Source organism: Engraulis encrasicolus, chromosome 5 (genome assembly GCF_034702125.1).
Source record: "Engraulis encrasicolus isolate BLACKSEA-1 chromosome 5, IST_EnEncr_1.0, whole genome shotgun sequence".
NCBI classification, from domain to species: domain Eukaryota; kingdom Metazoa; phylum Chordata; class Actinopteri; order Clupeiformes; family Engraulidae; genus Engraulis; species Engraulis encrasicolus.
The window spans coordinates 41,826,569-41,853,697 of NC_085861.1; the positions used below are offsets into that span (position 1 = coordinate 41,826,569).

General features: G+C 44.9%; 1 protein-coding gene across 1 annotated transcript in view; it reads left to right on the plus strand.

The window, feature by feature from the left end:
* Positions 1 to 27,129, plus strand: part of dtnbp1a (dystrobrevin binding protein 1a) — a 40,425-nt gene that overhangs the window by 6,043 nt on the left and 7,253 nt on the right. The window contains exons 6-7 of the mRNA XM_063199428.1: positions 2,725 to 2,857; positions 6,247 to 6,269. Of these exons, the coding sequence (XP_063055498.1) occupies positions 2,725 to 2,857; positions 6,247 to 6,269 (156 nt within the window). The remainder of the gene's footprint in view (positions 1 to 2,724; positions 2,858 to 6,246; positions 6,270 to 27,129) is intronic.

Below are 27,129 nucleotides of genomic sequence, written 5' to 3' on the forward strand. Positions count from 1 at the left end.
TGGGGAAGCCACATCAGCCACTAGGGTGGTGGTCAGTCCCTGCTGTATGAGATTCGCTGTGGTGGCAGGGAGTTGGGATAACGAGTCGTCCACCTAAGGCGGGAGATCGAATCACTTTGCCAGGGGGTAGTCAGAGTCTGACTCCACTGAAATGTGTTGCCAGCAGTCGACCGTAGTCAAGAGAACAAAGGGACAGAGCAGGCTAGAACTAGACATTTGGCACATTTTATACATGTCTAGTGGACACCTCTATATCTGTAACGGAATCATCAATTTGTTGGCCTCTCTGCCATGCTGCCATTTGTGTTGCATGGGAAGTATTTTTCCCATCAAGTGTTTCCTCCAGGATATCAATGGTATCACATGTGTAGTGGATGAATTTATCTGCCACAATGTTTGTTGGAAAAATGGCAAAGCTCTCTTGGTTCAGTGTTTTAGAGTGCTATCAGCTAAGGAGGATCTGGACTTGGAGGACCTGGTCGTAACTCAGACAATGACCTGCCTGGTTGAATAGTCATATTAGGTATTTTACCCAGTAGCTTGATGAAGAATACAAGCAAGACCGTTTCGGAGTCCATTTTTTGCCATCACTGACACAATAAACAAGGACTTTAGCCTCATTCAGAACTCTACTTTGAGCAAGTTTTTCCTTGCTAACAATTCCATCATCTTCAAGAGATGTCAGGCCACTAACAATCAGGCTGAGTAGTATGTATAGACTATCTGTAATGTATGCAATAGTATCTGATAGAATATGTAAAATATGTCTAAATATTTTCAAAATGACACAAAATAACTTATATGAATAAATATCATGGTGTCATCTAGCGACTTCTGGACAGTTTTCATAGAGCCAATAGCAACTTTCAGTGATTTCTAAGTATTTCTAAAATACTTAAATCAATTTTCTTAACCATATAAACACACATAGGCTACAAATATCTTATTAGAAAAGCTAAATATTTAAAACGTTTAGGCTAACACCTAGCCAACAATATTAGCATTATTAGCATTCTAGAAGCTATTTTATAAAGTCCTCTATAGTAGATACATTCATCAAGAAACATTAATGGGACACAAAATGTTAGAAAAGAGCATTTATTTCCAAGTACAGCAATACTTGGTAAAAATGCTCTGTAAAAAAAAACGTATTTTGGAAGCCATTTTGTTTTTCAAATTTAACTGTCAAAACCTCAAAATCCAGCTTGGGAACCAGTCTAGTTGAATTCAGCACACTTAAATTATGTTAAGTACATAGGTTCCCAACTTTTACTAAAAAATGCTTCTAACATTCACAAATATGAAAAATGTGTCTAGACTAATATCCTGAACAAAATACAGTAGAATCAATCAGGATCACAGAATTTTCAGAGATGTGACATAGTCAAGGTTTAACCCATCGATGCTGCCTGGAAGTTGCATTGTGCAACATTGTCCCTGGCGCCTGGAGCTGCATGACGCAACATTCAGGCTCATGAGATTGAATACAATTTTATTTAAAAACTTTAGCTCCAGATGAATATTCGCGGAGCAAGGCGAAACCCATTCACCTGACGAGAGTCAGGTTATGTTTAAAGGAGTGTTGAGGCCCTGCCGTGGCCAACCGGTAGGACACTCATCTGTCATGCGGCCGACCCGGGTTCGATTCCTGGACTGGGTCATTTGCCGACCCTTCCCCGCCTCTCTGTCCCCATGCTTCCTGTCTACCTCTCAAACTTGCCTTAATATTCCTCCATGTTTCTTGTACTGTTGTTCCCGACTGACAAAACCGGGCTTAAACAACGCGCAGTAGCCTTCCAGACTGCACAAAAGCGTGTCCCATCGCATGTCCCTTTGCTGGTGCCCGTCTCGCCTTGCGACCGTTTGCCCATAGCCGTGGAGACTAGGGGTGCAGAGGGTGACGCCGCACCCCCTGCTGTGGGAACTAGGGGTGCAGTGGGTGCGGAAGAATGTGCATTGCGAGATGTGGGGGAGCCGTCTTGTCGTTGATGTATCTCTCAATAATAATAAAGATAACAATTAAAAAAACGGCTTTGTTAAACAGCTCGACTGCACTGGGGCCAAAAAAGTCGCACAGTGTCTTGTTCTAGTTGACAACGCATGCAGTTCAATACAATTTTTTTGTGATTCTGTCTGTCGCAGCGATGAAAGTTGCTTTTATTGTAACCACATTATTGTCGAGTTCAAACCAGTATAGAGGACTGTGTCAAAATTTGTGCGGGTGGAGTTGTGTTGTAATAAGAACTCCCCCTGTCCCTTTGTAGAACCAGCACAAGATTGTTTGGTGGCGTTTCATTATGTGCCCACTAGATGGCAGCAAAGATTAAGTCTGTATCTGTACGGAAGCCCAAGAGGCCAGTTTCTCCATTCTTTTGTGAGGTGTATTACTTCCAATCCTCTCTGGATGTGAAGATCCCATCGTATCACATTCAAGCCTCACAGCCTGATAATTATCTATCCATTGTCAATGCATTTCTTTGTTTTGTGTATTTTATCTGCATGTTGTAAGCAGATCACATGCGTGTACTGTTGCGTTCACATGGGGTGATGCTTTTTAATAGTATTGTAAGAGTATTTTGCATTGTATTGTACATGTGTCTGTAATGGTGATATAAGACATATTGTTCTAAATGAAAATGCATCAACACCATGACACAAGAAGAAAGTACCTTGAGTGCTGTACGTAATTTAAAATTGCGTCTGTGCTGTCTGTTCCGCACTTAGCTCAAATGGAGGCTGATTTTGAGGAGATGGAGAGTCGTCTGATGTACCTGGAGAACTTGTGTACCCAGTGTGAGCAGCAGCGCTTCAAAGACTTCCAGATCCTTCAGCTGGAGAACTACAAGAAGAAAAAGAGGTATATTTCCTTAGACATTTAAAGAAAAAGAGGTATAGTTCGAACTTAACATGTTTAGAAAAAAAGGGAGATTTCCTTAAACAACTCAACATGTTCCATTACATCCATTGTATGTATGCCATTGTAATTTAGTATTAGACTGACATTGCAACTCTTAGTTTTATCCAAAGTGACATACATGCATTGGCAAACTACAGATTAAACAGACGAATACAAGTTAACATTACCGTACTGCTGACTACATCCAGGGCAGACGAGTGTTTTGGCTTTGAGGACATAATTTGGATTACAATCAGGGGAGAAGAATGGGAAAAGAATTTTCTGTAAATAGAGATTAAGGCCTTTACCAAATTCTTCAGATGTTGTGGCAACACTGTCAAACCAAGTTGGAGTCTACAAGGGTCTCATTCCGTTTAACTCTCTGTGGCACTATTCCAACACCTCTTCTCGCCTCACATTTCATAATGGCGTACTGCATTTCTTGAGTCTCAGCAATCCACATTTGGCCTGGAATACACGTGAGAAATGGTCTGGGAACCATCTATTCAAAGCTTGAGGGAAAGATGGTTTTCGCATTTGCATTTGTGTCGACACACAGTGGATTTGTAAACAAACCACAAGCATCCGATTGTTTAATAATGCTATGTCTTGCACAGCCTCTCTATTCTGCGATTTGGGTCCCAAACTTGGGCGAAATTTTTCGGTGTGTGTTTCCATTCTATGCTTCAGATCAGGGTTAGCTCACAAGGCGGCATAGGAATTCCCAGGCTAATCCGCATTAGGGAATTTGTTATGAAATGTGAATGTGCAATGGAGGGAAGGGGACTGATATTTGTCAACTTCTGTAGAGAAGCTCCTGACCAGAAGGGTTTCTTGTCACCACCACACGGTCTACATCTGAATGACCACATTGCGTTGGTTGCTTATTTACACCACACGAATACACAAACTCCCATTGCACATTTCCCTGCTGTTCCCTGCAGTTGACTCTCTATAGATGGTCAGTAGAGTACGTGTCCACTGACCCTCTGCCTAATGTGGTCAGCTGATGCCAGCCTGTATGGTCAGAAGGGGCTAGCATGGCCTTGCCGTTTCTTAATCGGCTGGGCACTGGACTGCTAGGTGGGCGACTCTGATTCGATTCCCAATCCAGGTCATTTCCCGATCCTCCCTGTCTAAATAAAGTTCCAAAACCCCCAAAAATATTTTTTTAAAAGAAGGGGTTAGCAATATTAAGGCTGATGTGTTTTTATCTTTCTATTTTTTTTTAATCCATCTATGGCCATATTCCAGGTGGAAATCCATTATATAATGAAGAATTGAGGTCTCGTGAGAACTAGCCCTCAGCTGCAGAGCAGTGTGTGCATGCCAGAAGGGCAGTGTGCATAGGGGAGTGGGTGGCGTGGAGTGGCGTGGAGTGCAGTGGTGGGGGAGGCTGGCAGTGTGGGAGGGTGGGATATATGGGTTGGTCTGATGCTTGGATGGCAAGATGATGCGAGTGGTCGTGAAACAAATGCAAGCCTGAAGCAGTAGGCCAGATATAGGTCAGACCTTTATGTGAACGCCAGAAGTGACATGCGCTCTTTCCTCTCTCCTCTCTCTCCTCCTTCATTGCCTTCTTCCTGCTCTTTCTTTCTCGTCTTCTGTTTTCTTCCTTGCCTACTTTCCTCTTTCTCCTCTTCCTCTTTTCTGTTTTTATCCCTGTCGGTTCCTGACATATTTTGTGTGTGTGTGTGTGTGTGGGTGCGTGCGTGTGTGTGTGTGTGTGCATCTGTGTGTGATTATCCCTGACATTTTCCGTCATAGTGTGTGTGTGTGTGTGTGTGTGTGTGTGTGTGTGTGTGTGTGTGTGTGTGTGTGTGTGTGTGTGTGTGTGTGTGTGTGTGTGTGTGTGTGTGTGTGTGTGTGTGTGTGTGTGTGTGTGTGTGTGTGTGTGTGTGTGTGTGTGTGTGTGTGTGTGTGTGTGTGTGTGTGTGTGTGTGTGTGTGTGTGTGTGTGTGTGTGTGTGCACGCATGTATACACAATGCATACACAAGTATTGCCTGTTTTTCAATCCCATTTGTTCAGGTAATCACAATATGTAATTGAACAATGAGACTGAATTTGCAATTCAGCTTTGTGATCACATTTCAGCTCACATCATCATTCACATTCCATTCCTGAGTAGAATGCCAGTGCTTGTCCTCTTTCAAACAGACACTCTTCCCATCTCTCTCTCTCTCTCTCTCTCTCTCTCTCTCTCTCTCTCTCTCTCTCTCTCTCTCTCTGCAAAGGGGTCTGATGGCCTCCTTTTGTAAGCATTCATTTTCATGGCTCATTTTCCCACCCACTGCCCTGCTCCTATCAGGGCTGTCTTCATGTGCATGGGACGTGATGAGATGAGAAATCACACATGTAAACATGTCTCCCTCGTGCGTCCAGCCATGTCGATCAAGAACCACGGGGAGATTTGTTGACGTGTGATATTGATGTCAGAATGCCAGGTTGTGTTTGTAGTAGCTTTGCACATTTCATTTTGTGTGTAAGGACATATGACTATGTACAGTATGTGTGCGTAGATATGCAAATGTCTGCAGACAGCATGGAGTAAATATAGAGCGCGCCATTTTTTTACCCCTCTAAAGATATTTTCAGTGTGTCATTTCAATCAGAGACTGGTATAAACCAATGTGTTTAGACCATGGCATATTTATAAAGAAAGGTTTCATGTCAAGCTCAAAATAGCCATTTGTGAGTAGACCTTGCATGTACTGGTGACTGGCCACATTTTTTTTCAATTTCGTCTTGATGTGCATGTGTAATTGTAATCTTTGGTGTGCATTAAGAACTAAGCAAGGCATAAACAACACCACCCACCTTTTTAGTCACATAGTTAGTTGCGCTGTAAAACTGGAGCAAAACTTTGCAGCCATGCACCCACACAGAGCAAATGCCTCCAGAACACAAACACAGGAAGTAAAGGAGCTCGCTTCACGATTACGGTTCACATTTATGCTTTACGCTGGGGGGGAACAGGAATGGTGCTACTCTCACCACTACATCAACACCACCATCACTACCGCTCCTGCCGCCGCCGCTGCTGCCGCCACACTTTGTTACCATCTCGCACACAGGCAGCCGGAGGCACTACTGCCAAGTAAAAAGTCAAGCGGCAGGAACGCACTGAAGGTGTGACGGCAGAAAAAAATTATACATGCGTGTGCCGTGCACACACACAGACACACACACACACACAAATACATTAAAAACCACTGAGGCTTGCAAACAGTTTTTTATATCTTTCCTTGATGCTAAATGTTTGAGGACACTGGTGTGCATTCCACTTGTTTTTCTGAAGAGGCAGCTAGCAATCATTCCTCACTACCTTTCCCTCTTTTTCTCTCTTCAGGAAAGAGCTGGAGTCCCTGAAAGGTAAGACACCCGACAGTTTTTTCTTTCTTTAGAAATGCCCTTTTATCCTGATTCATATTTATATAGTGTCTTTGCCACAACGACATTATCACACAGCCACCTATGATGTGTAACTGACTGTTATTTTCAGAGATACCCTTTTATGCTTATCTTGTCTTGATCTATACATGGGTTCTCGGTGTTAATCAACACAATGTTATGAGGAGGGGCAAGACACTTGCAGCCAACCATGTGAACTAATTTTTTGCCCGACAGCGGTTTCCAGCAATCAGAGGTTGAGTTGTGCGCAGCTAGGTTCGCACAGTCAGGTTATAAACAAAATTTAGAACCCATGTATATTATTATATCATTCACATTACCACAACAGCAGATAGGTACCAGATGCATATATGCCATATCACCTGGTTTGTGCATGTGCATAGGTTACTTGTGTCATGGAAGGACTCTTCCACCAGCCAGTCTTGTGGATTGGGATCAGCTGTTGTAGGATATTGATGGGCCAAAAGAAAACGAGGCTGTGCTTTATAGAAAAAGTATTAAAGTGCAGTTTCTGTTATCGGCCGATTTATTAACACAAATGTTGTCTTCTGATGTTGACAATTTGAAAGGAAAATGATTAAAATCTAGAAATATGTCTCTCAAGGCTCAAACGTGTCTGGGTATACACCTACATTATTTGTTCTGTGTCACCTTGGCAGAGCTGACATTGACAATTTGTGGCCGAAATACCATGGAAACGATTTAACACGCGCAAAGCTGTTCGGCTTGATTGACGGGAATCTTATCTCGATTTGTGATCAACCAATTGAGCAGACCCTACTAGAATGAAGCCATGTTGCCAGTTTCCATTAAATGAAAACACAGACATCACAGGAAACCTCACAGAAATATAAACGTTTGCTATATTGCATTGTTATGGCATTGCAATTCCTCTTTAGACGCTCTGCAGAATGTTGTATTTGATAAAAGGAGGGTGTGTAATTTTTTAGTAGTTTACTGAATTTTGTTAGTTTACTGAATTTATCACCATCATCAATTAGTAATTCTGCCTTTTGGCTAAGATCAAGTGTAGTATCTGTTTTACATCATCTTCGTGTCCGCCATTTTGAATTTCCAGTAATGGACATCTGTAGCTGCAAAACTTGCCGTACTTTGGTCAGACCAGTTAATATTAGTTAACTACGTAAATATTCATGAAAAGATCAAATTTGGGAATAGACAGCGTAGTTGCAATGGGCAAGATAGCTGCCATTGCCTACTCTGGCCACAATCCTACACGACACTCTACCTTTTTCAAGGTTTGTGAAATCCTTTATATGCACGGTTCGTTGGTGACCTGAGTACAGGATGGCCAGTCAACAGTCATGAGGGTCTAAACGGTGACCTATGACCCCTGCTGTGTATTTATATCCTGATTGATTGGTCCTCCTGCTGTCAGCAGGTTGCTGCTGGGCCGACTTGCTTGCTGTTGTTGTGAGGCTGGTTTAATTGTGACGAATGGGTGGGTCTGAAAGGTTGTCCTTGTGTTATCTTGTGCATAACTCTTCTTCCCTCCATGTGTGTGTCAGGGGAATAGTGTTGATGTGGTGGTGGTGTTGTTTTCGCTGTCACCCCTGCTGTCATTGGTCAAGCGGCCGACTGCCTCGGCTTTGGCTTTGTTTCTCCCATCATGGAGGTAGCATTAAGCTAATTAATTGTGCTCGTTTAGCTGAGACTAGCTTTTTACTGATGACATTGTTCAAGCTCAAGCGGTGTGTGTGTGTGTGCGCGTGCGTGACCCGTACTGCATGTGTGATGTGTGGAGCGAGGGGGGCTTCAGGCAACTCGGGCAACAGCTCAGGTTGGGTGTGTGTGTGTGTGTGTGTGTGTGTGTGTGTGTGTGTGTGTGTGTGTATGTGTGTGTGTGTGTGTGTGTGTGTGTGTGTGTGTGTGTGTGTGTGTGTGTGTGTGTGTGCGTGTGTGCGTGCGTGCGTGCGTGCGTGCGTGCGTGCGTGCGTGCGTGCGTGCGTGCGTGCGTGCGTGCGTGCGTGCGTGCGTGCGTGTGTCTTTTATCATGCATACGTGTGTGTGTGTGTGTGTGTGTGTCTTGGTGGTGGTAGGGGATGTTTGTGTTTCTCCAAATCCTTATCACTTCTCATTCGTCTCACAAACTTCATTACCAACAAACAGTGTTAATAAGAGATGTTTGGCTATTTCCCCTGCCAGACCCACACTAATTAACCTTTGTCCAAGTGGTGTGTGTGAGGGGTGGTGGTGTGTGTGTGTATGTGGTGGGGGGTGGGGGAGTTTGCCTGAGAGACGGCAGGCGTGCGCTATTGTAGCTGGTATTAAGATTGCTATCAGTACAATACATTATATCCCACACTTTTGGTATCAAACTGACCTTCAAAGAACCATCCTCCCACAGTGTCTTACATGAGGAGTTAAAGGATGAGGTTGTCACTGGTCCCCCACTGGACCCTTTAATAGCATCATCTTCTTCCTCCTTCTTCCTCCTCTTCATCATCCTCCTCTTCCTCATCTTCGTCTCTCCCTCCTATTCCTCCCCTTCCTCTTCCTCCTCCTCCTCTTCCTCCTCCTCATCCTCCTCTTCATCTTCCTCCTCCTCCTCCTCTGATCTGCTTCTGAGCCTGCTGACTCTCGAGGCTCATATGGATTAAACATAACAGCTGCAATAATGTGGAGGAGCTGCACAATCATCTGCCCTGTGAAGCCCCCCTCGCTCCACATACTCACACACACACACACACACACACACACACACACACACACACACACACACACATCACACACACACACACACACACACACACTCACACACATCACGCACACACACATCACGCACACACACATCACACACACACACACACACTCACACACATCACACACACGCACACACTCACACACATATACACACACACGTGCACACGCACCCATGCTGCAGCCGTATAGGAGGGTGGTATTGTACTGTATAGGCTGCTGTTACCAAGGCAGCAGAGCTTCACACCGTCCAATGGCGTTCATTAGAGTTTAAGCAGCGCTAGAGCGCAGGGGTCAAACGCACCGGGGTGTCCCAGCTGCAGTAGAAAACTCATAATGTCACGACATGGAGGAGAAGAGTTGTGTTGTGTTGTGTTTAAATGGCCTCCCTATGGTTGTCATCAGCCACCTCCCGCCTGTGGTTATCCCTCCTGGAGGACTGGAGCTGAGCAGGGGAGGAGGATGTGGGTGGCAGGTGACCCCGGCTAATGGGTTTATATAAGGGATGGGAGGCATGTTTGATGGTGATTTGGGTTTATTTTATTTATTTGGTTTATTTATTTATTTGTTTAAATGGATATCGCTTTATTTGTGCCCCTAACTAATGATAATGGGTGTAGTAATTGTATTTGTTTTGTGCACGTGTACATGTGTTCAAACACATTTATGTATGTTTGCGTATGTATGTACAGTATAGCACATGTACGTATGTGTTTATACGTGTTCGTATTGATATTAATTTGTATTTTCTGGCTCTAAAGAGCGCGATGGTGTGCCTGTATCCAGCTAAAGCGAAAGGGAGCGGGTTGCTACGCAGTGTCATATTCTCTGGCTATAAATAAAGGATGTCAGTCAATGAGCGCCAGCGTGATTTACAATAGCAGCTAAGCCGCTTCACGCACACACACACACACACACACACACACACACACACACACACACACACACACACACACACACACACACACACACACACACACACACACACACACACACACACACACACACACACAGGGCCTCTGCCAACCTGAGCTGTTGCCCGAGATCTTAAAGCTTTCAGCGCCAAGGAGAGAATCCAGAAGAATGCGCAGAATGGCTTCCATTACCGCTTAAGTGTGTGTCTTTTCAGTACATCTTTTAAAATATTTTTATTTGCAGTGTCTTTTCATACATTTGTTTACTTAAGTGCCTGAAGTGCAGGTTTTTCATCGTAACTTAACAATTTAGATGTTGTTCGTTCTTGGTCTACATTAGATTTTGATCATTGACAGGTGTGTGTGTGTGCGCGTGTGTGCATGCGTGCATGCTTGTGTACGGACATGTAGTATGCGTACCGTATATCGGCTTGAGAAGGCGGAAGGCAGATTTCAAGCACACTCATGGTTGTGAGCCTCACAGCTGCCTCCTTTATTTACCATGTGACTTGAATTCGCCCAAATTTGTGAGTGTGTTTCGGGTGCCATGGTGATGGGAGCGTGTGATTATGGCCTTAGTGCTATCATCAGTGTGGGCGGCTTAGCAAAGAGCCTGCAGGGTGCTTTATGTTTGTTTTATTTATTATTATTTTATTGTTTATTTTTTTATTTCATGTGTGGGAAGCCAAGTTCCAAGATCACAACTCTATTACAGTACTGGATCAGCCCACTTAAAGTATTGAAAGGGGGCCTTTTGCTAGAAAAGAAGTTCTGAAGTGCACAAAATGGAGTTTAAAGGTGCACTGTGCAGGATGATGGCTAGAACTGGGTATTGCAACTGTGATAACTGTGACCAAATTTGGTGTTTTCACGAATATTTACGAAGTAATAAACCAATATTTAGTGTTTAGTACAGTACGTTTTGCAACTAAAAATGTATATTTCTGGAAATTCAAAATGACAGACCATGGAGAAAATTCCCCTTTTCATGTATGAAAAGTGTAATTTTCCCAGCCATAACGAATACCTTTAATTTGATGGTGGTGGTAGGTATTTCTTAAAAGGGTAACATTTGTGAATGGGCAGCATTAATTCTGGAAACAAACTGCTAAAAATGTTACTCAGTGCACCTTTAAAGTTAGCTGTTATAAGCGCATCCATGGGTATTATTTTTTGTATTTGTTTTGATGTCAAGTAGTGAATTGGCGTGGCGCGCTATATAGTAGTAGCACACTAATGAACATGCTACTCAGTAGTGGTGTCAACATTCAACAATAATCGATTCGGCGATGCAATGCAATGCGGGGCATGGGCAATTCAATTCAATGCGGCAAGTTTCAGAATCGATGCAGCAATTTTTTTAAGTTTCAATTACTTCAGTTGATATTTCAGGAGCAAATGAATGTTAAATTAAATAAAACAACTCCAAAGCATTGAAAACTGCAAGACTGATACAGAAAACAGCCAATAAATTGTTGCGCAGTATCTGACTACTAGTATTGCCTTATCATGACTGATGAAACATTTGCTTTGCTTTCAGTTGAAATGTAATGCATTGCAATGCATTGCAGAATTTAATCGAATCGAATTGAATCGCTACCTACCGAATCGTAATCGAATCGAATCGTGAGGGCAGTGCCAATGCACACCACTCCTACTCAGAGAAGCAAACTTTCCTGTTGCATGCGTGTAGGGTATCACCTTGACCATAGGCGCACACGCACACACACACCTACAAGTGATCTCCCTGCAAGATGCCAGCAATATGCTCATTTCCATCTCACTCTCCTCCTAAGCCCTGCCCTCCCCCACTGACAACCGTGAGTGGTACGTTCCCGCCTCTTTCTCTCTCTCTCTCTCTCTCTCTCTCTCTCTCTCTCTCTCTCTCTCTCTCTCTCTCTCCCTCTCTCTCGCTCTCTCTCTCTCTCTCTCTCTCTCTCTCGCTCTCGCTCTCGCTCTCTCGCTTTCTCTCTCTCTCTCTCTTCCTCCTCCCTCCCCTGTCTCGTATACACACACACACACACACACACACACACACACACACAACATGCTACAGCTGCATCTTTCCAACCACTCTGCTCCTCAGTACGAAGGCAGGCAGGCAGGCAGCAGTGTTCCTCTCTGTATCCTTCACTAGCCCTCTGTCTCTCCCCATTCTGCTGCAGCTGTCAGCATCTCCTCTGTCTCCATCTCTCTCTGTCTCATTCATCCTCTCTCTCTCCATCCATCCATCTCTCTCTCCATCCCCGTCTCCTCCTTGCGTCTTCCCCCATCCCCCAGCAACAGTGAGGACCAGCCAGGGAAGGGAAGAGAAGACGGGGGAAGGAGAGAGCCGTGTGTGGGGCGTGCGGTGCTCATGCGTGTGTGGACTGACTTTGTGGCGTCTGTGTCAGTGGTGGAAGGTGTGCAGGGGGGGCAGCGGAGGAGGTGGGTCGTGGAGGAGGAGGAGGGGAGGGAGTAGTTGTTTAGCAGGTGGCTATTTTGGCTGTGGGCTAGACATGCATGTTTAACAGAGTACTCCTGGCCACAACCTTATCCCACCCACTCCCATCCCCATCCCCTTTATCCACGCCATCCACACAAGCGACTCTATACACACACACACACACACACACACACACACACAACTACCTCGCTGCCTGCCTGCGTCCCTCTTCGTCACCATCACCGCCGGTCCACTTCCTGCTCCCCCCGGAGGAGATGTCCGCTCCTGGAGCCTCGGACAGCAGCAAGAGCACCTCCTGTATGTCTTCACCTCCGCTTTGCCTTCTCTCTCTCTCTATCGCTCTCTCTATCGCTCTATCGCTCTCTCTCTCTTTCTCTCTCTCTCTCTCTCTATCTATCACTCTCTCTATCACTCTCTCTCTCTCTCTCTCTCTCTCTCTCTCTCTCTCTCTCTGTATGGGTATGTGAGCTCTGCATGTCAGATAACTATTGTTTTGTTGATAATATTGTCACGATTGTAATTTACTCTTTAAACACCGGTCTCTCTCTCTCTCTCTCTCTCTCTCTCTCTCTCTCTCTCTCTCTCTCTCTCTCTCTCTCTCTCTCTCTCTCTCTCTCTCTCTCTCTCTCTCTCGTTGTCTTCTCTCCTCCTCTTCTGCTCTCTCTATCTATCTCTCTCTATGTGTGCAAGTATGTGGGCTGTGCATGTTGGATAACTACTGTGTGGTTTGATATTACTGTCACGATTGTAATTTACTCTTTTGGCACCAGTTCTCCCCTCCGCTCTCTCTGGCTCTCTCTCTCACTCGCTCTCTCTCTCACTCACACTCTCTCTGCCTATGGGTGTAAGTCTGCATGTTGTATAGCAAGCCTTATAGTGTGATCTTTAGTCATTGCCTGATGGTAATGTGCTGTCATTTGGCACTAGTTTCTTCATTTTCTTACCTGTGGGTATGTGAACTCTACAAGTTCTAGTATTCGTGATGGTGTATTGTGAATCATTGCCACAATAGGAATGTTACTGTCTTTTCATACCATTTTCTTTCTCTCTAAATGTAGTTATGTTTAGTTTTCACGTTGAATGACTAGGGATAGAATGTTATTAATGTCATTGCTGTGATTGTAATGTGCTCTGTTTTGGTTCCGGTTTCTTTCTCACTCTTGTCTGCTGGCTAATCTAAAGTGCTTGTGGGAGACTTAGCATATTGTGCATATTGTCAGGACTGATTAGCCTACTGGTTGCGTTTATCAACCAATATGTCACGAATAGTTTCATCAAAATTTACTTGCGAGAATACAATCCCTGAAGTTGTTCCCTGTAGGTTTCCGCCTATTTTTCAGTTAGTAATATTGAGCGTAGTGACTCTTGGGTCTCATCATAGCCAGGGTCCTTCCCCACCCTCAGCAAGCCAGTGATATGTGCCCTGCTGTACAGTAGTAAATCTGCCTGAGTGTGGCCTGTCGTAAAGGCTAATGCATATTGCATTTAGGAGGTGACAGCGCTGGCCAGTGTCGCTGAATTGTGAGTAGCCGGTTTCAAAAGGCATGCAAATTCCTGCAGTCTGATGGCAGACTCTCGCTCTTTCCCTTCTTCTATATCCATCCTTCCATCCATCCATCCATCCATCCATCCACCCACACACCAGACAGCCGCCGTCAATGCTGTTGTAATGAGTCACCACACACCACAGCCTTGTCGCTTGGTCTACCCAGATTCTGGTAGGGTGAAAAAAATATATGTCAAGCGACTATGTTATGGTGTGTTATTTAGCATTCATTTTGTTTAATGTGGTGGTCGCCATGAAAGTCAAAAGGTAGCCATAAATGCCTTCAAGGAGCTTATTATAGCGCTCATTAACATGTGATTGACCTTTGCCTCACAGCTTAGAGGAAACGGGTGCAGTGACTGGAGGGAGGGGAGAGGGGATGCTGGAGGGTGGTGGTGTTAAGGGTGGAAGGGTGGAAGTGGGGAGACGGAGAGGTGGATGGATGACTGGAAGGAAGCATATACTACAGTGGTGTCTTTTGCTGTAGGAGCTAGATGAAGGAAAGCGGATTTGGAGTTCAGCCGCAGATCATTTATCCCTGAAATGAGCTCCCATTGTAAAGAGAAGCGGCTTTAGGTGATAGGCTTGGGGGAGGAAGAGGAAGAGGAGCTGGATGACGAAGGGCTCTTTCAGTAATTAGCCAGGTGTGGGAGAAAAGTAGTCCACTTTTTTTTCTTTGCTGTCCAAGCTCCCAACTTGAACGGAGGGTTAATTGCCGAGTTGGACGTCTTGAAAAGCCCCCAGATGGTGTAGTTTGTTTTTGTCGCTCGCACGCAGGTGGTCTGAAAAATGTTAATCTCGCAAGAGTGGATGCCTGAAGGTGGGCTGGCTGCTTATGTAAAGCATGCTGGAAAGTAGGGCTGTGTGATTATTATTACACACTACAATAATCATCACGGTTACCATGTAGTCATCACTATTGAGGTCACAATTACTTAACATGATTACCCGATGATTCATGAATAATTTGCAACAAAAGATTTTGCAATATTTTGGGAAAATGCTGGTTGTGCGTTTAAGATGGTTGTAGATATCACCTATTTTCAAATGTTTTTTGTGTGCTTTTTGCCTTTATTTGTGTGATGGGACAAGCGAGTGAGAGAGAGAAACGGGGAAGGGTCGGCAAAGGACCCGGGCTGGAATTGAACCTGGGTCGCCGGTATAGTGGCCTAGTGTCCTACTGTTAGGCCACCGTAGGGTCGATATTACCTTTGCTTAAGTCCTCAGGCTGTAGGGGGGATGCCTTTAAGAAAAAAACACTGACTGCCTCTGATTCTGATGTTTTTTTGATGTGTAAATGCACTTGCACTACAGAATCCTACTGGAGTCATCGTAGTCTTGTCACTGTATCAGGAGTTAATGATGTCCTTCTCCCCAGGCACATAGTGGGAGTGATTTGGATTTAGATGCAGCAATGTCTCTCCACCGACAAAGAAAAACATTCCTATTAGCGCCTTTTGGCAAGTTGTGTATGGGGGATTATTGGGCACATTTATTTCAGTGGTTTAGCTCTGATACACAGACTCTTTCCATCTCTCCTATTTGTGCTTGCTCTTTTTCTCTTGTTCCCCATCTCTCACTCCCATCCGTATGCATCTCTCTCTCTCTCTCGTTGGCTCTCTTTCACTCTCCCACTCTCATTTACTCACTCACGCACACACACACACACTCACTCACTCTCTCACTCTCTCTCACTCACTCACTCACACACTCTCTCTCTCTCACTCACTCACTCTCACTCACTCACTCACTCACTCACTCACTCACTCACTCACTCACTCACTCACTCACTCACTCACTCACTCACTCACTCACTCACTCACTCACTCACTCACTCACTCACTCACTCACTCACTCACTCACTCACTCACTCACTCACTCACTCACTCACTCACTCACTCACTCACTCACTCACTCACTCACTCACTCACACGCACGCACCGCGCACACACACACACACTTAGAACGGCCAACATAATGGAATGTTGGCTTTGTGACCAATTCACGCGGGCCAGCTGTGTGATGTACTAGCCATGTTTTTTTTCTCCCTACCTTTCAGTCTCTTTCATTCTTTTTTGTTTTTCTTTACTCCAGCCGTCCATACCTAGACATACCGGTAGTTTCCCTTTCAGTAGCCTGTTTACAAAACATGAGCCGCTCCATAAGAGACGCTTCAGTGAAAACACAGGAGCCACGCCACATTTATCCATTTGCTGCCGGTGTCCTGGTACTCCTAGATAGCGCACACACCACTCTCGTGCCACTCATCTGCCTAAAGCACTGTTTATCTAACCGTCCTGTTTGACATCACCCTCTTTTCCTTTTTGGGGGGGGACTCTGTAAGTATAGAGGAAAGATCAGGGTGTGTGTCTGTGAGACTGACGGGGTGATTTGGTTAAAGGAGAGTAAGAGTAAGAGAAGGGGCCGGGTCACAGTGAAATGGGATCCATCAGAAGGCTTTCATCTCATCTCGCCTCTCAACTGCACATTTAGCCACCGCCATGTCACTAAAGCCCTGATGAATAGGACCAATACAGCTGCTGAAATCTCTCTCATGTACCATACTCTCTCACTCTTTCATATGAATCTGTCTCTGTCTCTCTGATGTCTCTCTCTCTCTCTCTCTCTCTCTGTCTCTCCATCATAGGTATTCTCCCTATACCTCTCCTTCATACATGCACACAAAAATACTCTCTTCTTTACTCACGAACACATTCACATTCTCTCTCTCTCTCTCTCTCTCTCTGTCTCTCTCTCTGTCTCTCTCTGTCTCACTCTCTGTCTGATCTCTCTCTCTCTCTCTCTCTCTCTCTCTCTCTCTCTCTCTCTCTCTCTCTCTCTCTCTCTCTCTCTCTCTCTCTCTCTCTCTCTCTCTCTCTCTCATCCACCCTGTTTCCTTACCTCCCCCCATGTCTATCTCTCTCTGTATATCTCCTGTGTTCTGGCCCGAATGAAATCCTGTGTTAGCGATGGCCTCAATACCTCCTCCTCACCCTCTCTTCTCCTCCACTCCATTCCACTCCCCTCCGCACCTCCTCTTCCCTTCCTTCCACCCGCCTTCATGATGTGTGTGTGTGCTTTGCCTCCCAACATGTGATGGGAGTTGGGGTGTGCGTTGCGGTGCGGGGTGGGGGGTGCATGTGCATGTGCATGTGCATGTAGGGTATGGGGGAGGAGGAAGAGGAAAGATGGCCCAGGGGTCATTCTGCATGCCTCACTGCCCTGCACAGTATCTCCTTTTAATGGGGCGAGAGCACACACATGGGAGGGTGTGTGTGGAGATGGGATTGTGTCAGCGTGTGGACTGTGGTTGGGCTCCTTAATGCCATGTAATATGGTTTGGGTGCAGGGGTAGGCCTAGGGTGTCGTGTTGTCTAGGGATAGGGCTTAGGGAAAGGGATATGGGTCGTGACGTGAGAGGCCCAACGAGCGTGAGCGGGATTCCTCGTAGCCTCTAGCACCGGCATCATATTGGGGAATGTCAACGCTATTGTTATGTCATCACGTGCTTGTGTTGTTTTACAGTTACAGTAGCGTGCCTACCCCACACACACACACACACACACACACACACACACACACACACACACACACACACACACACACACACACACAGTGGCAATTCCACGTATTGTGTTAGCAGTGGTAAATAATCTTTTCAAAAGTAGGGCAGTTGATGTGGTATTTTTCCCAGACATTTTAATTGTTTTTAAATGAAAGATAAAAAAAACATATGGTAGCACTGTTAGTGAAAATATTGTCGGTGCTGTTGAGGGAAGACGCAGCATGGGAGGCAGCAGCTGCTCTGAAAAGTAAAAGTATGTGGCTGGCTGTGAAACCCATCGTCATGGTCACTGGGCCTGGCAGGAAGTTGAGCGCTTGCTTAACACAGCAGCTTCCTGTTGTCATGTAAGCACACAAACACCCTCGTCATAGTCACAACCCACCCATCCATCCCCGCCCTTCCACTCTCACCACAACCAAGACTCATCCCCCCCCTCCCCCCCAGTGTTATCCATCTGCAGAAGCTGTGCGTGTGTGCGTGCGTGCAGGGCTGGACTGGTAATGGGGCATACAGGGCATTTTCCCGGTGAGCAGACAGTCTTCAGGGGCCAACGCTGTGTTTTTGTTTTGTTTTGTTTGTTTGCTTTTTTTATTTTCCTTTAGAAACTGGGAAACTCAACTTATATGGGCCGGCCTATTGGTCTATCTTTAATGAAGACAGTGAAAACAATTGCTAATGATAGTATCGAAGGAAAGCAGGGGGTTGTTTGAACCACTGTCTATGCCAAAGAAAATGCCTGGGTTGTTTTTCTGTCCCAGTCCAGCCGTGCGTGCGTGCGTGGTAACCTCCTGCTTCGCTTAGTGATGCCAGGCTGTGGGTGAGGAGAGGTGTGTATGTGGCGTGAAATATCAGCCAGACAAGTGTGGGGGATTGAGGCAAAGAGCAGCCGAGTGACTGACAAGGTGTGGGAGGTGGCGGGGGTGTGGATGTTGTAGTGAAGGTGTTAGGAGTTGTAGGAGAGGACAGTAGTGGTATTTAGGTGGTAAGGGGGGGATGTCCATGCTAGAGGATGGTTGGCCCACTCTCACGTGTGTTGTCAATTTCATCAAAGACCATTCATCAATGCATAACTTAGTCAATTTCATCAAAGACCATTCTTAAGACCTTCTTTGCCTTTACCTGAAGAGGCCCCGTCTTATCTGGCGTAGAGTGTGTGGAGAAAAGCAAAGAAAATGATGGAAGGTTTAGAAATGTTAGAAAGAACCAGCTATCACATTGATTCTCCTGTGTGGTGAAGCAGTTCAGATGTTGGCAAAGATTTTCTAGCTTCTGCCTTTTCACCGCCTCTGATGTTGGGGTATTGTGACAGCTAGGGAGACCGTATTAATATGGTGTTTTTTTGAAAGCCTGTGTGGTCTGTGCTTTGATGTGTCCACATAGTCCACTGAGACACATGTGCCTGCTTTGTTGGGAAGCGGAAGAGGGCTCGGAGAGCTCTCATTTGACCTCCAAAAGCGCCTGAAGCTGTCAGAGCTCCGGGTGATCTGGGCAGCACATCAGTCAGTGGCATGAGGAGAGGGAGGAGGAGGATGCCTCTTCACACACCAGGATTAGCTTTGCCTTTTTCCCCCTGCTTTCCTGTCTTTTTTTAAAACTCAATCCTTTTCTTCTCTCTCTCTCTCTCTCTCTCTCTTTCTCTCTCTCTCTCTCTCTCTCTCTCTCTCTCTCTCTCTTTCTCTCTCTCTCTCTTTCTTTCTCTCGACTTCTCCCCTGTCAAGAAAACTAGACATTTTTTGTATTCAATGATGAGTGAAGAGTTTGTTGCCCTACTTATGCAACAAGTAGAGAACCAACTGTAAAAACGGTTGGAATACTACTACTCTCTCTCTCTCTCTCTCTCTCTCTCTCTCTCTCTCTCTCTCTCTCTCTCTCTCTCTCTCTCTCTCTCTCTCTCTCTCTCTCTCTCTCTCTCTCTCTGTCCTGCCTCTTTCTCCTTTCCAATTTGTGAGGAGCCACTTTTAAAAAGATACATTTTTTTCACCGGCTGAGTGACTGGCTTAAGGCAATACATTCTGGTCCAGACGTCAGCATATCACATGGGGGTTGTTGAATTGGAGAGTCAAGTTCAGATAATATTGTCCAGGAAACCTCAGCATTTCAGGCCTTGGGGGCATTGCTTTATCCAGCCATTCAACCACCCAGACACCCTTTTGAACAGCTTTTGACTTTTGAACATCTCTCTCTCTCTCTCTCTCTCTCTCTCTCTGTCTCTCTCTCTCTCTCTGTCTCTCTCTCTCTGTCTCATTGTCCTTTTCCTTTGCTCCTGAGCATCACCCATGTCCGACCAGACTCGGTAGTCAGCATGATTGCTCAAAGCAGACATATACAGTCCCAATGGATGTGGAGCTTGGTGGCCTTGATGGTGTAGCACCCCCATACTCAAATAGCAGCTCGCGAGCCATTTGTGGCTCGCGGTGCATCTATTTTTGGCTCTCGAATAATTTTGAAAAATTAAAAAAAAAAAAAAAAATTTTTTTTTTTTTTGGTCCGATCGCGCTGTCGGCTCTTATTTTGAAATCGCGCCACAGACGCAATGAAGAAGGAGTAGCATCCAACTGCAGTTTGCAGAAGTGGGCAGGTCTGGATTTCTGAGATCCTGCCCCTCCCATTTTGGATCTCGCCCCTCCTATTTTTCCTATTATAGTAGTCTGTACAGTCCCACACCATCCCTACGTCACCCTATTTGAGAATTTGCGCCAAATGTCTTCTCCGGCGAATGCATAGGCCTACACTATTCTATGCACACAGCTTGTATCGTGTCTCTTCGTTTGGAGTGCTAAATAAATGTATTTACTAAACACTGGGCATAGAATCATTCATGCCCAAGTGTAGCACACCAGCATACATTGATGACTCTTATAGCTGCTTTGGACAATAATAATGCCTATGTAGGCTAATTGCGGTGTGAAGTGGTTTGTATTAGGCCTATGTCTCGTCGTTGGTTAAGTAAATATATTTACTAAACACTGGACATAGAATCATTCGTCAATCATAATAGCGCACCATATTTGAGAAATGGACCCAAATTATCTGGCGAATGTAGTAGGCCTAGGCTTATTCTATGCACACAGCTTGTTATCGTGTCTCGTCGTTTGAAGTGTTAAGCAAATATATTTAGACCTACTAAACACTGGACATAGAATCATCCATCAATAGCGAATGCGTTACCCTGTATTCTAGGGAGATTGTATCGTGTCTCGTCGTTTGGAGTGTTAAGTAAATAGGCCTACATTTACTAAACACTGGGCATAGAATCATTCATCAATAGTGAATGCGTAGTTGGCTACACTGTATTCTATGCACACAGCATGTCTCGCCGTTTGGAGTGCTAATTAAATATATTTAGCCTACTAAATATATTTAATTTTCATTTTCCACGTTCCAATTGCATGAGTGTTTATTTCCATTTACATAGAATAATTTGTCCTTGACCTTACTTTCTCTTTCATAGTAAAGGAGAAGATTGAAACGGTCTCTGCAACTGCTTTAGGTTCCATTGATTTCATGATAATGTTAAGCGCTGATAGACGGTTAAAAACAAAAGGTTAATGCTAAATGTGTCAGAGTGTCAGTTTGGAAGCGGGGCAGATGCACGAAGGATAGGCCTACTAAAGGCTACTGCAATGGCCTGCTCAGAGCCCAGTCCCCAATCCTAAAGAGATTGTGGCGACAGCATCCAGGCTTTGGGACTTTGAAGAATGTGCTCATGCTTTTCAGTGATGGGTAGGCCTATGTTTAATTTCCAGCGGATCACACACGGAGTAGCCTAATTCGCCACTGCACAGGCGTTTTACTGCCTACTTTAGTTTTCTTGTAGTAGCCTACCCATCTTTCGAATTTTAGAAACTGGCACCAAATATCTGGTCTTCAAACTAAGATACTAAGAAGAGACATTTAATATTAATTCAAATTAGACCCATGCGTTAACAAATAGGCTACTACATGTAGCTTATATTAGAGCTAATAATAATAATAATAGCTTATATTAATTTCCCTCGGGATTAATAAATTAGGCCTATAGGCCTACTAAACAGGGTCACGTGCTGTTCATCGTGCGGTTCAAAGCTCCCCGCTCGTGTTTCCTACACTCACCAAACCATTATACATTAGTGGAGTAGAGAGAGTGATTTTATTTGTGAAAACTCTGCGTCTCTGCTCTGCACGGTGCAGTGACTTCCAGAGCTATTTTTCTTCCCATGTAGAAGCTTAGCGCTGCCGCTGAATGACAAGGGGGAGGCACTCGATGTGCTCAGGGGGGAGGAGGGAGATGTGATCCAGACCTGCCCCCCAGGAGGGAGATGTGATCCAGACCTGCCCCCCGCCCTGCACACTGCAGTTGAACATACTTGGGAAGAAGCGTGCCGTGCCCCGCCCCCTCAGGCAGTTTCTCCCTCTTTGTGTCAGTCACTGCAGGCTGCGGACACAAGCACCTACGACGCTAGCATTAGCGGTTGTGAGGTAGACTACAAGGGAAAGACTGTATCAGAGCCTGTAAATAAATTATTCACAAAGTTCTCTATGCATCGTTTTTGAAAGTAATGGTCCACATTTGATTGCAAACAGTGTGTTAGGACTTCGAATTGGTTTAGCAGTAGCTGTAGCTAGTTGCTAACACAAATGAAGGCAAACTGTGTTTGAACTCTGCTGGCAGCTAACTATTGGTAGCCTATTAAAAACGAATTGCTTAATAAACTTTTCACACTTTTAAACAGTCCCCAAATAGTTCGTTTGGAATGCAAAGACCCTCATAAGACTGCAAACAAAGTTATGAGCAACTTGACAATTTATTATTGGCTTTTGCATTTAATCAACATGGCATCAAATGTGCCATTTTCTTGTTGACAAAACCTGGTGTTCTCCTATCTATGTGTCCTCTTTGTTGGGTCCATTATTGCTTCTGATTCTCATTATGCATGTGAGAGCTGCATAAACAAAGTCATAATAAGCAACATGTGTTTGAAAAGTCTTCAGGCTTATTGGTTTTCTCACTAAGAAATAAATCTTTATGAACGTAGTCTGCAAATATAGGCTAACAGATAATCTTATGTCATTTAAAAAAAAATACTGAAGGGTGGGTGGCAATGAGAGCAAGGCAGGCACCTCACCCCACAATGCAGGCCCTTTATGAGAGAAATGTTCTCCCATCCTGTCACTAGAAACTAAATATCTGCTGTGGGTGTGAGTGCGTGTGTATTGTGCTTACAAAGGACTTATCATGTTTTATTTTATTTATTTATTTATTTTTTATTTTATTTTATTTATTTATTTTTTGGGGGGGGGGGGTCGTGTCGGCCCGGCCCGGCCCTTTATTGGGAGGAATTTTGAAAAACTGGCTCTCGGGGACTTTTAATTGAGTACCCCTGGTGTAGTAGATGGTGTTTGGAGTAATTGTGCTGACCACTGATGGAGCCTGATTGGAGTAGAACCTGACTTGTGTGGGCGAGTTTGAATTGTGGGTACAGTACAGATATGTAAGGCATGTTTTAATAAAGGATTTATCCGGAGTTGGAACAAGTTTGCCTGATTTTTGCATGTTTGGGATGAAATACAGTCACTCTAGAGCAAAATCAAGGCAAAAGGATGCGTTTTGAGAAAGTTTGATAATATCACGTTAGCCTCGTTAGCCATATCAGCTATGCAATATGAAAGATGCGGGCATCGTTTTTCGGCGGTTACACACATTTCAAAAACACAACATTTTAAAGTCTTGCACAGCTCAAAACAACGTCACACTTACCTCGTAATATGTTGAGGGTATCCACACATAAACCAAAGTGTCCAAAGTCCTTCATGTATTCTTGAAAGGTCTGCAGAATGTGTTTTGTGAAGCTACTACCTTGAGAATATCTAAATTACGGTCAAGACAACTATTTGACACTAAAGCCCACCAAGTAGATTGCCGAGTGCATCGCACCATCAGCTGTGGTTACTCGCTATGGAAATAATCATAGCTGATGGTGCGACGCACTCGGCAATCTACTTGGTGGGCTTTAGTGTCAAATAGTTGTCTTGACCGTAATTTAGATATTCTCAAGGTAGTAGCTTCACAAAACACATTCTGCAGACCTTTCAAGAATACATGAAGGACTTTGGACACTTTGGTTTATGTGTGGATACCCTCAACATATTACGAGGTAAGTGTGACGTTGTTTTGAGCTGTGCAAGACTTTAAAATGTTGTGTTTTTGAAATGTGTGTAACCGCGAAAAACGATGCCCGCATCTTTCATATTGCATAGCTGATATGGCTAACGAGGCTAACGTGATATTATCAAACTTTCTCAAAACGCATCCTTTTGCCTTGATTTTGCTCTAGAGTGACTGTATTTCATCCCAAACATGCAAAAATCAGGCAAACTTGTTCCAACTCCGGATAAATCCTTTAAGTGTGGATAAAGCAAATGTCAAAATATCTGGGCCTTGGACGTAGCTCAAACGGCTAAGGCACCACACTGTTGCACCAGGGACCAGGGTTGGAATCCAGCCCAAGGTCGTTTCCTGACCCACCCCCCATATTGCTCTGTCCCATTTCTTTCCTGTCTCATCTTAAAGCTGTCCTGCCCATTGGAGGCAAGAAAAGCCCAAAACATAGGCCAACAAATCTAAGTATCTAGCTTGCAACTCGTATTGGAGATAAAATGTGCATACATCTTAACCTCTCGATTTGGGTCCTTAATCTCTGACAAAAAATGGCTCGATGACTCGACTCCACCAAACCTGGAAGATTTACAGTATATTTGGTTAAGCCTCCGGTATCGAGTGCCACTGAGGGCCACCAGTAATGGCTTTCTATAATCTCACAGCTCTGTGAGCAGCACTCATTCTTATCACTTTCCCTCCTCTTGTGGTTTCACACTCTTCTTTGCTGTTCACACGTTTCGCACGGGGCCAGGCTCTGTCTGCTCTCTCACACGGATGGCGTGTTGCTTAGACGTGTCACCGTGGATACGGCCTTCAGTGCCTATGATTGACACCTGAAGCATTCTCTTCACATTTGACAAGTTCCATCCTTATGGTCTTGCCTTGATGATTTTGCTCGTTTCTGTACCGTGCCAGAGTTGTGAGTTTTTGAAGTGTTCTAAGAAGTCACTGAGCCAACTATCCAATGCCTGTGTGGTGTTGTTAGTCCACAGTATGATGGCTTTTTTATTGTAATCATTTTCCAGTCTGACCAGGTGTCTGTCAGACAGAATGTGCTAAATAGATTCCACTCCATGTTTCTCACCAAGGGGTGTTTCTTCTTGTGCAGTGGTTCACAACTAAGGCTGGCCACAGAGACCACCTACCTAACATTTCTACCAACCTAACATTTTACACTCTCACTCTCACACACTCTCTCACTCTCACTCACTCACTCACTCACCCACTCACTCACTCACCCACTCACTCACTCACTCACTCACTCACTCACTCACTCACTCACTCACTCACTCACTCACTCACTCACTCACTCACTCACTCACTCACTCACTCAGCTCATGCACACACTTGCACCAACCGTATCTCGGCCATTTGTGAAGTCTTTACGAGAAAAACAGAAAAAAAATCAACTCGTGGTGCCGTTACGAATAGCCTCGTTTCTCGTGGTTGGGTGACGAAAGGGGGAATTGACAATTGGGGTAGTTTGGTTCTGGGGGGAAGAATAATGCGGACGGACGTCAACAATCAAGCGTGAGTGAAGGCTAACTGGAAACGACGGTAATCAAACATTTCAAACAAGTGATTTAGGGTTAAGTTTAGGGTTAAGGTTAGGGTTAGGTTTAGGGTTAAGGTTAGGGACAATGTTGGAGGAAGGGAGAGATGGCATGAAGCTGACACAACGACAGCGCTCCCCTCCCCACGCTGCTCGGGTGGTCTCTCTCTCTCACTCGCTCTCTCTCGCCCTCTCTCTCACCCACTCTCGACAACAGCGCGCGTTGCCCAACCACGAAAAACGAGGCTATATCGTAGTGGCACCACGAAGCATACAGTTGATTTTCCGCGAGACCGGGCTCCTTGCACACTGTGTATACACGCACACATACACCAACGCACGCACACACGGAAAACAGGCACTGACACAGCCCTACACCACCGAACCCTCACGGGTCATGCCATTCTTAGCACCAAATACACTTCCTGAGGCTTACAGCCTGAAAGTAGTGTGTGTGTTTGTGTGTCTTCCTGTCAGAGAGATAGCAGACACACACACACACACACACACACACACACACACACACACACACACACACACACACGCACACACACACACACACACAGCGCTCGCTGCTTCCATTGTCATCTGCCGACTGCAGGAAAAAGCGAGCGAGCTATCTGATCCATCTCAGACACACACAAACACGCGTGGTGGCAGCAGGAACGACTGTGGCGACAGAAGGTGCACTGTTTTCTTGTGCCGGAGCGAATTGAGCACTCACCTTTTGTGGCAGCTTAAAGTAAGTGCCGTAATTACTTGCCACACCATCCTACCAGGTGCCGCCTTGGCATACATGATAAACCGTACTCTGTGAAGACACACCATCATTTCATGGCTTTAGAGGAGAGAGGATCGTGACTGCTTTTAGTTTTGTTGTGCTGGTGTCTTTGGTGTAACTGCTGAGGTGTTGAGGTAAACTGAGGTGTTACTGATATGGATTATAGAGGTGTACCAAGTAGAAGTAACATTATGGATGTAATTACAACACTAGTAGCGTGACGTTACATACGCTAGTTGTAACCTTGCACTGTAATGTCATCCTACTAGTTGTAATTACATCCGCTGTAGTTCTTCTACTACGTCTCTGATTAAATGTCTGATGTGGTTAAAAAAGCAAGTGGATGCGTGATGGTAGTGGTGAGTATGCAGAGTTTTAATGTTGGAGGGTCTCTGCAGGGGGCCTGGAGCAAACTTTAGTGGCCAACTCAACTAACGAAGCTGGGTAATGTGTAACTGGCGGCATAGGTCACATCTACATCCTGTTGGAGGTGTGTGCTCGTGTGTGTTTCTGTGTGTGTGTGTGTGTGTGTGTGTGTGTGTGTGTGTGTGTGTTTCTGTGTGTGTGTGTGTGTGTGTGTGTGTCTTCCCTTGGAGACAGGCAGGAACGTCTCAAACAATAGCTGGTGCCCTGCCCGTCTCCCTTGGTCATGCACACTTCAGCAATTTCGCAGACATTCCTGAACTCATTTGCTTGGAAAGCTTTTGTATTGTTTGTTGGCGTATGGTGTATTTCATTTGGTGTATTTCATTGTAGTATGCCGTATGAAGTTTCATATTCAAAATGAAGGTGCTACTGTTTATCATGCTCTCAAGCCGTGAATATCCCATTCTTTGCACTGTATATGTTCAGGGTTCATTAGCATTCAGAATGTCAGAAGTGCCCAAATAGAGGTCAGGCTGAAAGACCACACTGCAAATAGTAACAGGAACCCGCTGAACTTATTTTCTCATTCAAATGTTCTGCTTTTCCCTCCCCCTTCCCATGTGTCTCTCTGCTCTTCTCTCTTTCTATATCACTCCATTTCTCTTTTCGACTCTTTTCTGTTACGCTCATCTTTCTCCTTCTGTTTCTTTTCTCCATCTCTATCGCTCGCTCCATCTCTCTCTCTCTCTCTCTCTCTCTCTCTCTCTCTCTCTCTCTCACTCTCTTTCTCT